Source organism: Musca autumnalis, unplaced genomic scaffold (genome assembly GCF_047663935.1).
Source record: "Musca autumnalis isolate F117 unplaced genomic scaffold, ASM4766393v1 scaffold_1, whole genome shotgun sequence".
NCBI lineage: Eukaryota > Metazoa > Arthropoda > Insecta > Diptera > Muscidae > Musca > Musca autumnalis.
The window spans coordinates 298,613,698-298,632,938 of NW_027411644.1; the positions used below are offsets into that span (position 1 = coordinate 298,613,698).

At 35.2% G+C, this 19,241-nt stretch overlaps 1 protein-coding gene across 26 annotated transcripts in view; it reads right to left on the bottom strand.

Moving 5' to 3' along the window:
- cher (filamin A protein cher) overlaps positions 1-19,241 on the bottom strand; it is a 261,724-nt gene that overhangs the window by 50,676 nt on the left and 191,807 nt on the right. For 18 of the 26 annotated variants that reach the window (XM_073961896.1, XM_073961898.1, XM_073961894.1 and 15 more), the window contains one exon: positions 5,531-5,605. In XM_073961896.1, coding sequence (XP_073817997.1) covers positions 5,531-5,605 — 75 coding nt within the window. Of the gene's footprint in view, positions 1-5,530; positions 5,606-12,791; positions 13,045-19,241 lie in introns of those variants that run through there. The other 8 variants (XM_073961907.1, XM_073961904.1, XM_073961900.1 and 5 more) reach the window with 4 other exon arrangements.

Here is a 19,241-nt window from a genome sequence, read left to right on the forward strand (position 1 = left end):
AACCTAATGAAAAACCTTTGAAAACAATGCAGATGAACAGTTATGTAAATGTGCAAGAGTGTTATGTGATCGTGTCCGAGGAGTTTTAAACATCAGTGACCACCGTGAAGTGATAAAACATAATTGTATGACATATTATATGATTTATGTTGAATGACCTTAGTAAAATATTTAAGTCTTGGAACAGAAGATGATGTCACAATGGATATGTTCACACATAATAGTATCATAGAGTGTACTTAACCCAAAACCTGTATTCATGGATAAAAATTATGTGTACTCATCAAATTTCCAAACTTTTTGCCTCTAATATTCTCTCCCTCGTTAAGATGTTAAAAAAGCTCTCAATCTTGCATCGATATGAACACAAAAAATTATGTTTAGGCTTTGCCTAGTGAACTCCTTAACCAGAGTTCCTTCAGTTGATCGGCTTTGTTGAGGTTATGAAGTTGTCCAGAAAGGTTCCCATCATAGACCCGATTGCATGGGAAGAGCGTAAAAATGATAACAAGGTTTTAATTTTGTCTTATTACTAACAAACACTCACAAGTTAGCATTTTGTTACCTCATTGAAATTTTAGTCTACTTTCATCCTTTTTTAATTTTTTAATGCAAATCAGGTATAGGACTTGGAATAGTTAAGTTATAATCAACGGTTGTAGGATTGTGTCTACGATAAGGACTGAATCGCCCTGTGTCATTAGTGTAATAACGCCTTTGCATGATGGGTTCAAATGAACGCCGCTTTTGCGTGGTGTCCCAAATCTTACCTACTAATAAGGATAAAATAGAGCAATACCTATTAGGCTAACAGTACAATTTCGCGGGTGTGACAAAGTTATAACTTTAACGGAAAATTCACTCGTCATGAGCAAATTCTCGATAAGGCGGATGAAACTGTTTCATGAGATCTAGCAACCAGCAAATTATCCTACATCTCTGTTTGTCGCATATAATGGCTATATCACAGCATATACTTTTTCACATGTTTGTTGTCACTTTGGGTATACTAATATACAGACCAGTTGATGTTATACATGTGAAAAAGCAATTGGTGTGATATAGCCATAACTGTGGTATGTGCGCACGATGTGAACATATTCGGGTATGTTCTGAGACACACTTCACCTCTCACTTTACGCCTCAAGCATTCTGCTCACCCTAATTACTCCTACTTTTTGCGAATTTCTTGAGGCCAAGATTATTTCAAAATACTCGAAAAATAAGCGTAAATGGGGTGAATAAGATTCTTGAGTGGTGAAGTGAAGTGTGTCTCATAACATACACGATTATCAAATGTGACCCTTAGAATAATGGGGTAGTAGTGGTCGGAATTCGGTTACCATCGACCAGGACATTCAGTTCTGTGTTGATCTCCGCAGTCCATGAGATAAACAGTGTGGTTGCAGATTTAGTGGAGAATATTTTCATATTCCTCGAAGTTCAGATTTTCGGAAATGACATTAGGAAAAGTACTAGACGACAAGATCGTACAATTATCTCCAACCCCTCTAAAGGTGTAAAGATCATCAAGACCCCAACAGATAAAGAAATCTTTATAGCGCGATAGGCTGTCCGCGAATGAAATGCAAGCCTGTCAGAACGCCGTCCTGAGAACTGCAACAGAGTACCTCCTAATGTCATCATCCACATGAGAAGACTAAAATTGTTTGCGTACGGTAACACATAAAGTCACGAGGCATCTTCGTGATCTTGGGAGAGAGAGGTCCAACGTTTCAAGAGAAAACTCCTAGATCACAGATGGAGTCCCAGATAACAAAAGCAACTATAGTGTAAATGCGGTCCTCGGAGTAGATCTCCCATTTAACGTAGCTGAACGTAAGTGGCGCCGACAAACCAGAGCAGTTTTCAGTTGAACTACCTTTCGGTCCGTCTCAATTTCTACAGGGCAAGGATTGATAGTGTCGTGCAAATTGAACTGTCCAGCCAAACCTTCTAAACTAACTTCAGCAGCTTTTTGGTTAAACCGTATTGATGTATCCACATTCCTAGAGCCATATTAAGCAGTGACACGAACACACACCTTTGTCATATGTGGTTACAAGAACAACAGGAAACTTACGACCAGTCGAGTTGTTGCAGACAGAAGTGCGTTATACGTAGCGGCAACTTTAAATGGAAGGTGCTTACACCTGGGAAATTTTTGCGGATTCTGAAACTACAATGTTCAGAGATGAGAAAAATCAAAAAACAAAAAAATCGCCGGAGCGCTTTTTAAATAAATCGCGATTCAAATTGACATTTTTAGGTTTTTTTTTGGGTTTTCACGATTTTGCTTGTAAACCGCATGTCCAATCGAAATGGGATTAAATGTTGTAGCTATAAAAATTCTCTACAAGATTGACCTATATGGTAATTTCATAGGTTTTACCGTTATTGAGATATAGAAGTTCAAGTTGGGACTATGCATTGACTGGCACCGTGACGTACGACGTATATGTTGGACTTTTCTGGTAGAAGATAAGGTTCGTAACCGACAAAAATCCGGCCTGAGACAATAGGGAAGCCGAACATAGAAATGATGCAAACATAACGGATGAATGAACAACCAGTGGTCTGCCTCAAAGTTAATAACGGGTGATCCAACTAGAGGCACTTTTAATAGCCATGCTGTCATATTATTTTTGTTCATTATTGTTTGGCATTTCATCATGAAAGACACCACCTGTAGTGGAATTTTGTAACTAATTTTTCGGGTTACCGACAAATATCGGTAAAATTAAAATGCTTATAATTTCGGTAATTAACGAAATTTTTCGGTAAGTTAACAATCAAAATAAAGCTGTTGCTAAATCCTACCAATAGCAACAGTGCTGTCAACTTTTATTGATACTTTTCATTCAAAATTTTGCGTCTTAACGTTACCGATTTTTGTCGGTATCTCAAAAAAAATGAATTACAGAATTCCACTACAGAACAACGTTTAAAAGTCGTTCAACTTAATCACGAAAATTCACGTTCTATGAGGAATGTGGTTTGAGACAAATTTTGTTCAGAGATGAGATCTATTTCTGGCCTCATGGGTATGTAAACCAGGAAAATAACCGCATTTGGGATGAAGGGCAACCTAAAGAGATTCTAGAGCTGTCACTTCATACAAAAAAAACAGTTTCGTGTGGTTTGTCTCCCGGAGGAATATCTGTCCATATTTCTTGAAAAATTATGTCGGTGAGAACGTATCCTTCAATGACCACCGATATCGTACCATGATTAGCCGACTATTTAACGCCTGATAATGAAGCTCGTGATGTCAGCAAAATTTGGTTTTAACAAGACGATGTCACATGACATCAATCAATGGATTTAGTAAGAGAACAATGGGTGAGCAGACAATTTCATGTTTTGGCCTTGTCGATTGGTCACCAAGATTGTGCGATATCACACCGATAGACTTTTTCCTGTGGGTATATATAAAGTCTGAGAAGACAAAGTCTTTAAAATATTTAAATAAAGTCAAAAGTTTATGCGGGTATAACAACTTCGATTCAGGTCTTTAAACAAAACATCACGCGTGTTATTTGTCAGTTACCTGTCGTAATGCTCAAAAGAGTAATCGAAAATTGGACTCTACGGGCAAACCATCTAAGATGTAGACGCGGCCAATATTTGATAAACATATAGGTTATATATTAAGTTAAATTAAATAAACTTAAAAAAATAAATGCCAAATAATGTTCTTTCAAATGATAACAAACATTTCCCATTCAGTTTGAATTTTCTTTATTTGTTTCTTTAAAAAAGTTAGGAACCACGAAATGGATCACCCTTTATTTGTGGGTCAAAAATCTCCACCTTAAAATTGTTATGACGTCAGACTACTGATGAGAAGAATACGGTATACGAACAACCCTGAAGGAAGTATTCTCCTGAAAGTATTTTGTTACCAGAAGTGTTTTGAGCACCTGAAAACAGTATTTTACTAAGATCTTGGTGTCAAAACGTGGAACGTGAAACGGTTTTGCCTTAGCTTGGCCTGGAAGTCGTGCAATGTATAGCCGTGGTGTTAATGTCTATTTCAATGTCGCACAAATGGAGTCATGAAAATACGCCCTATTCTTTACATTTTATAAGCATTGGTTTAGAGATCCCTACAAGCATGTCAGTTTGAAGACATTATGTCTGTTCCAGATCCTGCAATAATCTACAAATGTTTAATACGATAACAATTTTTCCTTTATCATATCGAAAAAAAATATGTAGTAAAAATTAGTAGATTTTTGCAGTTTTGGAACAGACAAATTATTTCTTCCAAAAACAATATTTCCAACATTTTTTGTAAAATAATATAAAAAACTACACACTTAAGTTTGCTATTATCACGAGAAAAAATCCTAACGGCGTACAGTTTCTGAGATAAAGCTCCGATCATTGGAAAAAAGGGTCGTTTTAGCCCGGTTTAGATTAGCTTATAAAATCCAAATCCTTACAACACGAAACTCAACAAGAGTTTTTTTAGTCTCAATATGTACTTTTAGAAAATATTAGAAGTTGTTTGCATTTTCAGTTTTGCACAGTGTAATAAACGACATTTGTCGGGAAGTTACCGACCAAAATATAGTTGTCGCTAACCCCTACCGATGCCGCAAATGCTGTCAACTTTTTTTAAACTTTTCATTCATAAGAAGTTACAGAATTCCACTACTTGTATGGAGTGTATGACAGCCTGTTGAAATTGGGTGTGTGTGTCTACAATAAGAAGTGCATCCCCCTGTACTAGCAGTGTAAAAACGCCTTTGAATGTAGATTATAATATAACACCACTTGCATCCGTCGAGTATCATTTGTGAAATATAGATGGCACTGAATACTGTTACTGAATGTTTCGTACTTTTCTAGGACTAATTCCAATACTCTTCATGGGGAATTTAATCAGTCAGTTACTTACTCTTCAAGAAATAATCGTAAATATAATAAACTTCAGCATATAACTCTTAAAAAACATTTTCAATATACCGAGATTTTTTGTTTGAAAATACAAAATTCGAAAATGTTGTGAAATCTTCAAATTGATAATGGGTTTTAAATAATGCGTTATAATTTGGCAAATGATTTCAATAATAATAAATGAAAGCTGTGCTTTGAAATCCAGACAAAAGCTTTGCAAAAAGCTTGTTAAAATTGACATTTAACAGAAAAGTTTTTAAATTAAATTTGTTAGCCAATTTTAATGGTTAGTAAAAATTTTGAATTATTTAAAAAATGTCTGCATTGAAAAAAAAAACGTTTCTGTTTGATTTGTTGTTGCTGTTGTTATTATTGCATTTGTAAAGAGAAAACATTTGCACTGTGTGCAAATATTTTCTCTTTTATGTCGGGGGTTAAATTTTTTTAGTTTAATGTTCCGGCCAATATCATTAATATTTGTTTTTTTATATTCAATGAACATAATATCGCTCAACACCTGTAAATTATGCGCTTATGTTGTATGAAAAGAAAAAAGAAAAGCAGAAACACCACCAGTTAGTAAATAGATCATATAAGGTTATATATTTAAGCATGGAAACTCTACCTGTCGCCTTACCTGCGTAGTGGTCTTAATAACCTGTGTATGTTCTTCGATATATTCACTGTATTGTTCGACAGCCTGTAAAAGAAAAATGCGGAAGAGAGAAAAGTTTGAAATAAATAAAATTGTTGGAATGTTGAAAAATACAAAATATACTCCACTGTAGATGTTTTGTTTTGTGTAAAGTTTGTTGTTTTTTCTCGAAACGAAAGTCAAGTTCTTATTTTTTTGCACTTTTGCTGCCCATTTTTGACGCCCATCACAACCACCATCCATCCATTCGCTTGGATTTATTTATTTTTTTTTTTTTTGATTTTTCTCTTGATTTAGATGACCTTTGCATGGTAATCTGTTTTATATTCGTTTTCAGTGTTGATTGAGTTATTTTTCATTTAATTATATTTTTTTTCGTTGGATAAAGAATAGAAAGAAAAGCAACACATATCACTTGTCAAAAGAAACTATTCACACATTTCTTCTAAATAAGTTTAAAATATACTACACAAATGTTCATTAATGTGTATTTTTTAATATTTTCACAATTGACGTTATTAATGATTGATGTAAAGAAGTACATACGTATAAACTTGAAATTGAGTTTTTTAATGATTATAAATCACAATGAATTCTAATATGGCGCAAAATAGTAGGATTGACGCTCATATTCGATAACAGTTGAAAACAAATTAATTATAAATATTAGAACCAGAAGTTACAAATGAGCTGAATAGTAAAAAGGGCTAATACTCTCCCAGGATTTTTAGAAAACAATAGTACTCTAGATTCACCCTGGTGGAGCTTTAGGTCATACAATCGCAATTTTAAATGTTCATAAGAAAACATGCGGTTAATTGTTGTTGTTGTTGTTTTTTGGACATTTGAACTTGGCGACGAAAATATGGATTAGGAGTAAAGTTCAAAAGTGGTGCAGAGGAGGTACTTAAAGGAATGGACCGACATAGTCCATTATGGAAGTGGATCTTATTTTGCGAGTCATATATTTTCGATAGATATCGCGCACACTAGTCATTTCAGTTTGTCTTATTTTGGGAGTCATATCTTTTCGATAGATGTCGCGCCCACTAGTCATTTCAGTGGGTTATCATATAACTTATGGACTAGTATGCCAGGAAGCATGGACTTGTCCACTGTAAACATAATACCATTGTAAGCAGGACAAAAACGAACAGCATCGGCATACATTTCCAAAGGATCTTCGAACAGACCTTAAACTGCACCTAGACACAAATGTTGAACTTTTGTGGAGGAGGTACCCTAAGGTACCTCCATTTTAGAAGTTAAACTAAATTTGGACAAAATATTAGGAGATCCAAAGTTTGGATCAAATTTGTTCAAGAGATATCGTCCACACCCTTTAAGTGACATTTTTTAAATATTTGTGGGAACTACCGGAAGTTGTGGACCGGTATTGCCTATCTTCGAACTGAAAGTATGACAAAATATCAGGAAGGCCAAATTTTGGACCAAATTGGTAAGTTCGAGAGTTATCGTGCCCTCCAGCCACTACATATGGTGCCATAGGGTTTTTTACACATTCGGGCTGTTTTCTCAAGAAGTATGGACTTGCCCCTGAAAAAATTTTTACCTTCGTAATTGAGGCTGCGAATGCAAGTTGCTTCAACAAAATCAAAATGATTCGAGAACAGGTCTTAAAGTGAACTTATCCGTAATTTTGTGTGATAGTACCTATCGAACCTACCTACCGAAGGAGTGGACAAACATAGTCCATATTCGAACCTGATCTTAAAGTCTTAAAGTGAACTTATCCGTAATTTTGTGTGATAGGTACCCGAAGGAGTGGACAAACATAGTCCATATTCGAACCTGATCTATATCTCTTAAAGTAAAGTGTGGACCATATCGGTCACTCCCTTAAATGATTATCGTGCGAACAATTTTTACGAACATTTTTGAACTTTTGCGGGGGAGGTACCTGAAGGAGTGGACCGATATGGCTTATGTTCGAACTTAAACTATGTTTGGACAAAATATTACGAAGGCCAAATTTTGGACCTAATCGGTTGATCGGTTGGAGAGTTGTCTTGCGCTCCAACCACTACACACGGTGTGATAGGGGTTTGTTTGCATATTTCAGGCTATTTTCTCAGGAAGTATGGACTTGCCCCTAATGAGACATGTACCATCGTAAACAGGGCAGTGAATACAAGTTGTTACAAGAAAAATCAAAGAGATTCGCGGATCTTCGAAGGTAGCCGAAGGAGTGGACCGATTGAGCCCACATTAGAACCTCATCTAAGTCTGGTAGAAATTTCACGATGTGCAAAGTATGGATCTAATCTTTTACTCCCTTCAAGAGTTATAGTGCGCACAAATTTTCCGAACATTTCCGAACTTTTGTGGGGGGAGCTACCGGAAGGACTATATCTGTCCATCTTCCCATCCCATCTTCGAACTTCAACTAAGTTTGGACAAAATAATACGAAAGCCCAATTTTGAACCAAATCGGTTCATCAGTTCGAGAGTTATCGTGCGCACCAGCCAGACAGACAGACAGACGGACATTGCTAAATCGACTCCAAATTGTCTGAAACATATTTCGATGAGGCACATTTTGCCCGTATGAAAGTGTATATACCCTCGTTAGCATAAATGCTGAGGGTATAATGAGCCATTGAACGAAATAAACGACCTGGTTCCTTTTGGTGAAAAAGATCGGTCAGATCAATGAACGAGATTACCCAGCACAAATTACGAAAACAACACTTGGACTGGATTTTTGAAACTTCGTCATCATCGAGATAAAGAGAGAGAGAGAGAAATAATGCATTGTAATAGATACCATAGATACCACAAAGACTGCCTGCATTAAAACTTGGACATAACCGCACTTCTTGCGGGGGCGTATGAAGGAGTGACCCTAAATATCGGGACATTTCGTGGTTCACATTTCGGAAAGTATCGGCTGCCCCTGAAAGAAAATTTAGTGTTGTTGTCAGGTGCTTAACATTGGGATGTTTGGAACTATTGGCCCTAAATATCGGGACATTTCGTGGTTCATATTTCGGAACGTATTGGCTACACCTGAAAAAAGGAATGAAATTTGAACACGATTCGAGAAGTGGCCTTAAACTGATTTTAAGTGCAAGTGTGTTGACTATACTCTCCCTACAAAAGAAGAATTTGTTCGATGTAGAGTCTAAATTGTAGACCTTTTTATACCGTCCACCATAATATGGAGGGTATAATTAAATTTGTCATTCCGTTTGTAACACATCGAAATATTCATCGGAGACCCTATAAAGTATATATATTCTTGATCAGGGTAAAATTCTAAGTCGATATAACGATGTCCGTCCGTCCGTCTGTTGAAATCAAGATACAGCTCGCAATTTTTAAGATAGAGCTTTGAAATTTGGTATAGAAGTTTATATTACTCCTAGGACATTTGGTATTGCAAATGGGCTACATCGGTCCACATTTTGATATAGCCCCCATAGAACGGTACCACCCGATTTTCGGTATTTAGAAGGTTTTAGTTTCATTATCACACCGAAATGGCTGAAATTTAGTATTAAGTGTTCGTTGGTGGTATAAAACTTTCCCCCAGAAATTTGTCGGTACATGTCCATGCCTTCATATAGCCCCCATAGAACGGTACCTCCCGATTTTCGGTATTTTGAAGGTTATGGCCACAATAATCCACTGAAATGGCTGAAATTTGGTATTTAGTCTTCGTTCGGGTAATAAAACTTTCCCACAGAAATTTGTTGGTACAGGCCCACGCCTTAATACAGCCTCCATAGAACGGTACCACCCGATTTTCGGTATTTTGAAGGTTTTAGCTTCGTTATCACACCGAAATGGCTGAAATTTTGTACTTAGCCTACGTTGGGAATGTAAATTTTTGTTCCCCAGAATTTTGTAGGTATGGGTCCACGCCTTCATATAGCCCCAAAGAACGGTACCTCCCGATTTCCGGTATTTTGAAGGTTGTGGCCTCAATATTTCTCCAAAATTGCTGAAATTTGGTATTTAGTCCTCATTTGAGTTATAAAACTTTCCATATGAAATTTGTCGGTATATGTCCACGCCTTCATATAGCCCCCATAGAACGGTACCTCCCGATTTTCCTTTTTTTGAGGGTTGTGGCCACTCTTCGTTGGAAGTAAAACTCTTTCTGACTGAATTTCGTCGGTATAGGTCCACGTTTCGATATAGCCCCCATAGAACGGTACCTCCCGATTTTCATAATTGTGAAGGATGTGACGTTAACATCCCACCGAAATGACTGAAATTTGTTATTTAGTATTTCATGGGGTTATAAAATGTTCCAGAAAATAATTATCAGTATAGGTCCACGTCTTCTTATATCCCCCATAGAAGCGTACCTCGTGATTTATGGTATTTTTTTATCCTATTTTTTATCCTACAATATCCTACTGAAATATCGTAAATTAGGTATTTAGTCTTCTTTAGCCTAAAAACTTTACACCAGAAATTTGTCGGTGTAGATCGACGTTTTGATATAGCCCCCATAGAACGGTACCTCCCGAATTTCCGTATTTCTATAATTTCGATAATGTTTTACCGAAATTGCTGAAATTTGGTATAAAGTCTTTTTCATAAACGAAAGAACACTACTTATAATTGTTCCATTTTACCTTAATACCACTCCTGGTGGAGGGTATAACAAGTTCGGCCCGGCCGAACTTAAAGCCGTTCTTACTTGTTGAAACTTGAAGTTTTTTATTTGTTTACCCAAATCGGATATTCAATTCGTAAATTATTGTGATCATTCGGTCATTATCTCAGGGAGTATAGAATGTACATATATCATTGCATTCAGGACCATAAGGGTACTCCTTATAGGTACAAATTAAAAACTATTCTGAAATATTACTTAAACCAATTTATGCGAAAATTTGTATCTTTTGATAGGCACAGACTCGAAGTTGTTGTCCAATACAGACAGTTTTGGAACTTGATGTATACTTATACTTTTGGAAGAACTGTTACGATGTCATGACCACCAGCCATTTTAGTTCATTTGCCGATGAAAAACATTCGATAGTTATCGTGCCTAGCTGCCATTTTAGTTGGTCTGTTTAGGATTTTTTAAGACCTTTTGGACCATTTGTCAAAAAGCAATGACTTACCCACGAAAAACCACATGTAGCTGAAAATATGACTAAGCGAAGAACCTTCGTTAAATATTTCAAAACGGTCTCCAAACAGCTTCCAAACCGCACCTAAGCGATAATTTTGAACTTTTGTGAGAAAGGTTCCTTCCCCTTGTTCAATACAGACTTTCAGGGAACTTAATGTACGTTTGGAAGAGATATGAGAATTTGCAAAGTTTCGGCTGAATTCATGCTCATCAGTCATTTTAGATGGTCACCATAGGATTTTAAAGTGATTTTGGGTAATTATCTCAGGAAGTATGGACCAGCCAAAAAAAAAAAAAAAAATAAATAAATAAATAAATAAATAAATAAAAAATCGTTGGACTAAAAAATCGTTTGGACTTCCCATAAGTAATTACAGTTTCTCACAAAAGACACATTGACGCTCTATATATAAACCTCCTGATATTAAAACGTTAATCCATAGCTGAGTTACACTTGGACCGTAAATATCCAAACAGAGCATTAGGCAGGAATCTTTCTGGCCATTATCGAGGAAAGTGTGGACGATCTGATAGTTCTATAAACCCTTCGATTCGAAACTAAAATTGCCAGTCAGTCCATGCCTTTATTACAATAATGTAATAAATACAGTTTAAGGCCTTTACTCGGATCGAGTTTAATATTTGACAGCAGATAATTCTTGTGGTTCTGGTTACAACTGTATAATTATTCCCCGAGATATGTCCCATTAAATTTCCCAAAAAAACTTCAAACAAGAAGCCGACATTTTTGAAAAATTAAGAAAATATGACTCGTTACACTTGAACCAATTTGAAATGAAAGGGGCTTACGCCAACCGCGGATTCTGAAACTACAGCGTCCATATATAGGAAAAAAATCGTGACCAAAGTTCACATTTTTTTAGGTTTTTCTTAGGTTTTCACGATTTTGCTTGGAAACCGCAAGTCCTATTGATATGAGACTAAATGAGTAGCGGTGAAAATTCTCTACAAGATTGACCTGTATGAAGTTTTCGTAGGTTTTACCATTTTTGAGATATAAATGCTGAAATTGGGATAATGCACTGACTGTATTGCCTCCTAATAAAACAATGTCATGACTACAATTTCACAACTTAAACTTATACATATATCTCAAAAATGGTACAAGCTTGGAAAATTACTAACGCCCATCTTGAAGAGAATTTTCGCAGCTATACGATTACATCAGGTCGGCCTTTTGCTCTATATTAAAAAGATACAATTAAATTCGAAGAAGTCCATCCCTGAACAACTCGTAATAAATAAAGGATCAAGGATTTGATTTTTGTGTAGGCGGTGTAGAATCTATCACTACAATTATGCGATTCACTCTTTCTAATATACGAGTATTTGATATTTGTGTCACCTTCAACAATTTCTTTACCGTCCTGATAATTAAAATCACATTTTAATAACAACCTGATATTGCAGAACTTTCAAAAACTTCAAAAGTTATATTTACTTCATTCTAAAGGACATTAACAGCTTCTAAAAACTTAATTTGCTTTCAAGAAAAAAACTCAAATCCCGAAAACAACCACTTTTCAAATTTCCTTTACAATTTCCCGTTCCCGCCGCTAATCAAAAAGAAAAAACTTAAAATTCCAATGAATTTTTCTGCCATTTGATTCTTTAAATTCCGCTTGACAGCCGTTGTGTTATTACATAATAATTTCACAATCGACATTTTTTGCATCCCAACACAAATTTTGAATATTCAATTTGAATTTTGTCAACAGATCAATTTGGACAACAATATTTTTGTCAAACAAAATTAGAAACGAAACAAGAAGACAGGCAAAAAATCTGTTTTTGCCTGCAGTTCATAAATTAGCAACAATTTTCGAGAACAAATTCGGGCTATTTATAACGTCAACAAATCAAACACCGAATGGAAAATAACATCGATTACTTTTTTTCCTCATGTGAGAGGATGTGATTTTTAGGGACGATGATGGGTGGCGGTGGTAAATAAAATAAAATAAATTTTGTACAAAATTTTCTTTGGGTTAATTTGTCACACTCACACCAAGAAAGTCTTCGTTTCTTTTATTTCTTTCGTTTTTTTTCTTTACTTTACACAAAATCGAGAAAAGTTATTTGCTTTGATCGCACCTTCTAAGTTTACACAGAAAATTTTAGTTCCAGTTCCGTTTTTACAGTACACCGGGCTACACAGCTAACGAAGCACTAGTTTTAAGCGTTTTACAATTTCTGGGTATAATTTTGATTCTCGCCCCTGATTGACGACGACGACAACGACAAGTTTCACAACAGGACAACTTTTGACTGAATGTCCAACAAAATGACTTGAGTTTTGAGTGGCTAATAAAATGAATGGTTTTGGTTGTATCAAAGAAATGAAGAGGGAGAAAATATATAAACAAGACCGGAAAAGCATAAACACAAGCAAGCAAACACACACACATAATCATAAATAATATTTGAATTTGAGTGGCACGCATTCACACAGCCACTCACACATCCAACGATTTTAGTGTCCATCCTCTAGAAAATCGTAAAAAATGTCTTTCTAATGCCCTCTTGGGTCCAGCCCTCCTCCTCCTCTCCTTAGAAAGATGCCTAAGAGAACTAAGTGGCGCATGTGTGTAGGAGTAAGGCAATGACAAAAAATCACGAATATATGAAAATTCGCAACTTGTCGTCTTTCGTCAACAAAAAAAGTGTGGTTCTAGTGGCTTGTGATGGTGGTGCTCGTGATCATTTCTAATTGTTGTTGTTGGTATTGGTGGTACGACGTGTTGCCAGTCATTTATTATTGGGAGAAATGTAGATGCGAAAAACTGCATCAGCCAGCATCCAAATGCAGAGAAAAAAATACCAAAATTGAGTCAAAATATTGTTGATCCACCGAAAAAAAACTCAAAATATTTTTTATTACTTTTGAGTTGGTTTTCGATTCTCTTTTCCGAATGTTGTTTTGAAAGAAAAGCAAGAAAAACAATAATAACATTTTTTTGAAAAGAAACAGACATTGCAAACGAACGAACAACTTAATCATATGATAAACACCCACTACCAGATTTTCTCATTAGGATTTGTTGATTGTAAAATTCTGAGTTTTATGTGTTTTGACTTGTTTACGAATTAATTGGATCGAAATGCAAACACACATTTCATTCATATCTATATACATATGTATGTGAATGTGTGTAGATCTACTTAAATGTAATTGGGTTAAAGGATGATTTATTACTTTTGGAATAAAAATTGTTGGCAGAAAATATTAGGATGTTGTGGTGAACAGTGTGGACCAAAGACAAGTATAATTGAGGAAAGGAATATGGACGTGTAATTATCGAACATTACATTTCATTTGTAGTGTCTAAACATTACAACAAATTTCAGTCTTGGTTTTGCCGTTTGCCGGCATGCCAGCCAAAGAAAACATCGCATTTTCCTAAACCTAGACAAAAACAAGTAAAAAAGTATCAGCCGGTTTTGTTAACAAAGATTTAAGCTGAAAACACATCCAGCGTTGAGTAAAGTTTTGTGTAATTTCTCGTAGAAGCATAATGAAAAAATTAAACTTGGCAGCACTTTGCCTTTTATTTATCTACCAGAAATGATACAAAACTTTATTCAAACGTTCGATGTATTTTCGGTTTAACTCTCAGCCTGTGACATCAAGGAAAGAAACAAACCCAGAACTTATAATCCTGACGCCTATAAAATATATTCAGCACAATTACAAACGCAATTAAGACCGCAAGTATGTTTGGACGAAATCCGTTTCAGACAATTTGAATTTTATTTAGCCATGTCCGTCCGTCTGTCTGGCTGGAGCGCACGATAGCTCTCGAACGGAACAACCAATTCGGTCCAAAATTTGGCTTTCGTAATAATTTGTTCAAACTATGTTAAGGTTCGAAGATGGGTTCGGGTATCAGCTCACTCCTTCCGGTACCTCCCCCCAAAAGTTCGAAAATGTTCGGAAAATTTGTGCGCACGCTAACTCTTGAAGGGAGTAACCGATTTGCTCCATACTTTGCATATCGTGAAATTTCTAGCAGACTTAGATGAGGATCCAATATGGACTCAATTGGTCCACTCCTTCGGGTACCTCCTACACAAATTTTCGGAAAAGTTCAGTTTAGGATCTGCTCTTTGATGTTTGTTGTTACAACTTGTATTCACTGGGGCAAGTCCATACTTCCTAAGAAAATAGACTGAAAGTTGCAAAAAAAAAAAAAACACCTATGACACCGTGTGTAGTGGTTGGAGCGCAAGATAACCCTCGAACGGATCTGCCGATTCGGTCCAAAATTTGGTCTTCGCAATATTTTGTCCAATCTTAGTTTAAGCTCGAAGATAACTCATATCGGACCACTCCTTCAGGTATCTCCCCCACAAAATTTCAAAAATGTTCCGAAAAATTGTGCGTACGATAACTCTTGAAGGCAGTCATACTTTACACATCCTAATATATCTACCAGATATACATCAGGTGCTAATATGGATTATATTTGTCCACTCCTTCCACTCCTGTCCACACAAAATTTCGGATAAGTTCAATTTAAGACCTTCGCTCGAATCGATTTGTTGATGATTTTTCTTGAAACAACTTGCATTCGCTGCTTCAATTATGACGGTAAAAGTTTTTTTCCTAGGCAGGTCCATACTTCTAACATACACCGGTCAATACAATACCAGTCCACAACTTCCGGTACTTCCTCCCAATATTTAAAAAATTCACTAAAATGTTTTCCACGATACATCTTGAACGGTGCAATCAATTTGGTCCAAACTTTGGATCTCCTAATATTTTGTTCAAATTTAATTTAACTTCTAAAATGGCCTATATCGGTCCTCTTCCCCACAAAAGTTCAACATTTGTGTCTATATGCAGTTTAGGGTCTGTTAGAAGATCCTTCGGAAATGTATACCAATGCTGTTTAAAGGTTTATTATGTTTTTCGTGGTGCAATGGTATGCACACCCGCCTTGCACGCTGAAGGTCGTGGGTTCGATTCCCCGGCCAGTCAACATCAAACACTTTTTAACGGTGGCAAAATACCCCTCAGTAATGTTGGCGACATTTTCTGAGTATTTCAGCCTTATACAACTTCTCTACAAGTGGTGTCTTAGACACGCCGTTCGGACACGGCGATAAACAGTAGGTCCCATATCATTGAGCTAATAAGAATCGGGGTGCACTCATTGATATGAGAGAAGTCTCCCCTGTCCCGCCTGGGATGTTTGTGGAACAATTATTATTATTATATTATTATGTTTTTCGTGGACAAGTCCATGATTCCTGGCATGCTGGTCCAAAAGTTATACGATGACCCACTGAAATGACTAGTGGACGTGATATCTATCGAAAAGATATGACTCCCAAAATTAGATCCACTTCCATAATGGACCAAGTCGGTCCATTCCTTCAAGTAGTACCTCCTCCGCAACACTTTTGCACTTTTATCCTGATCCACATTTTTGTAGGCATGCTCAAATGTCCAAAAAGTGTCACAAAATTCCGAAAATACATTCGATCTGTCCGTAGATGATGGTTTAAAATCACATAAGCTGAGGGTATATCTCTGCCGGTAAAGCCGACTGATACTTTTTTACATGTTTACAAGAAATCTACCAAACTTGTTTAGAAGATTTTGTTTTCATTTGAAAGGTCACACCTTGAGCTACTTTCGGATTTTTTTTTTGGTGAAAAATGTTGCTCAGTGTTCTAACAATTGGCCGCTTACGGAACACTGTTTTTAGTAAAGCCGTAACTTGTAACTGAAAGAATTAATTATGAAAAAAAAAATTGTTCAGAGACTCATTAATTGAGAGTTTAAAAGTTTAACAAATAATTTCTACCTATAATATCTAGTTTTGTAACGTCATTTTCTTAACAAAGTGTTTTACTTAGATATATAGTTTGTTCTGGGACTTATAGTGAAATTTTGTGTAGAATATTTCTTCTTTTAACAACTTTCGTCTAAAACTAAATTTCATGTAACTTTCATGCTTCATCCCGAAAAAAGAACAAAACTAATTTATTCAAAAAATATTTGGGTGTTTTGTTGGCAAACTTGATGTATATATTTTCTTGATATATATTGTAAATACATATTTCATTTATTCGGCGACTTATATTGAAATTTGATGGAGAATATTTTTGTTTTTGACGTCTTCTATGTAGAATGAAGTTTTGTGGGACAAAACTTAATAAACTCAGAAAACCTAACCCTAAAACAGGATTTTACTTTTGGCAGATTCCTGGCGTTTAGGTACGATTTAGAGTTTTGGTGTATTCGGGGACCTACAGTAAAATTTTATGACAAATAATTTTGTAGTATATTTTGATCTGATACGATCTCATTTTTAAGGAGTTTTTAAACGTTTTTGAAAAAATGGACTAAAAAGACCCCTTTAGTGACTAGCATTAGGGTTAATTTTTTTCATAAAATGATACCTCGCATTGTTGTCAGTAATATTGCCAAAGACACTTAATACCTAAAATGCAAAGATTCCAAGGAATCTGATGTCGAATATTTCATACCTGTAGAAATGGGCGGAATTTGCCACACCTATTTAGGTTACTTCTCGACGTAAACCTTTAAAACACCGATACACAGGAATGAATCCCGAAATGCAGTTTCAAGTTGGACTATGTCGGCATGTTCTTTCAGGTAGCTCCAGTTATAGGCCACTTCTCGGATCATCTTGAAATTTTAATACAATAACTTAATTTTTGTTTCCTAATATTTGGGTCCACCCCACCTATTACACTATCATTTTAGTCATTTTCGGGAGCTTTGTTACAGATCTATAATTTTGCTCTCTATACTTGTTTTGAAAATGGCAAAAATATTTCGAAAACTGTGCCCAAGTTTTTGGAATAAGGATTATAATTATGTATACGGTTTTTTTGTTATTGTAAGGTAAAACAGCTTAATCTCAGTTGTTTGATGTTTTTAAATTTTAAAAACAACAAGTTTTTAAAGTGGGATAACTACATTGATTTAATTTCGGGGAAGGCAGAGAAGACTAGTTGCGTTCAACGCCACTTGGACTCATCAGTTCTCTTAGTTATTTGTATTGAAACAACGAACTCTTCCCCAATTTTATGACGACACGAGCTCAAGAATAAATGTGACGGATGAATTCGTTTAAATGTGAATTCAACAGAAAAATCTAAAAACTCTCGTAGCGGCATATGTAAACCAAATAACTACTTCCCCCCGATATGCGCCTCAGCTTTGCTCAGACTGTCTTGGGATAGGTCAGCGGAATAATTACAGTTGTATTCCAGAACTGTGCAAAATTTGCAAATCTCCTTTAATAAAAATGAATCTCATGGACTTCTCTCATATCAATGAGTGCACCCCGATTCATATTAGCTCAATGACCTACTGTTTATTGTCGAGTCCGAACGGCGTGTCTTAAGACACCACATGTAGCGAAGTTTTACATGGCTGAAATACTCAATATTTGCCCCTGAAGTATTATTACTTCTTTTTTCAGCTACGAGATTACTATTTATTTTTAAAAAATTTTGCAAAATTTTTCACTTTTATTACTTAATTTTAACTATTTAATTGGTTGCCCCTATTTATCACGTTCAAAAAATCGAAAAAAAAAAAAATATTATGGGTTTTTTTAATTAAAGGTGGTACTTTCATATCGATCGGAGCATCATTCAACATTTAAATATTTTGGTGAGCTTATTAAGTACATAAAAATCTTGTTTTTAGACGAGACAGATTTTTTAATTACTTTTTGGCCGACTTTTGGACAAGAAACATTAATTTTTTTTTATTTATTTTAAAATTCTGTTTTGCTTAAAGACAAGATTGTAAGGTTCTTAAAACGCCCACCAATATATATAAACATCGGGCAATTCGTCCTCGAGCTATAGTTGGCACAGCAAAACTCTTTTAAAAAATTGTTTCGCAGGTAGCAATTTACCACAAAACTATGAACAATTTTTCAACAACAAAAATTAAAAAAAAAAAAATATTTCCTTAAAAAAAATCATGAAAAATTAAGGAGTTATTAAAGTTGTTCTTCATATTTCCTTACGTATCGTAATCAATTATTGATAATTATTGTTAATTTTTTTTAATTTTATCAAATACCAACATATACGAGAAGTCTCTGGATTAAATATGTTAGCACCTAAATTAAATATAAACGCGTGGTATATGTATATATAATTTTTTAAAAATAAAAAAATAAATATACATTTTTTAACGTCACTGTGTCAAGATCACGGTCAAATACATATATAAAATATTTAAAAAATAACATAATTTCTAAAATTGTGTGTTAATTATTCAAAATAAATACAAATGTACGTTCCCCTGTTTATGTTTATTATGTTGCCAACACATTACTGTTAATACCTATTATGTTTTCTTAAATGTGTTTTATTTTATTCAAGTGTTTCAATTATATTTTTTTCCGGAAACATAAATTTGTGGGTGGTTATTTAATTGTTTTAAATGGTGGGTGTGATACAGCATAAAAATATGTCTCAAAAAGAGATCGCTGCTAAATAAAAATATAATAAAAAATATACACCCAACAGATGTTGTTTTCT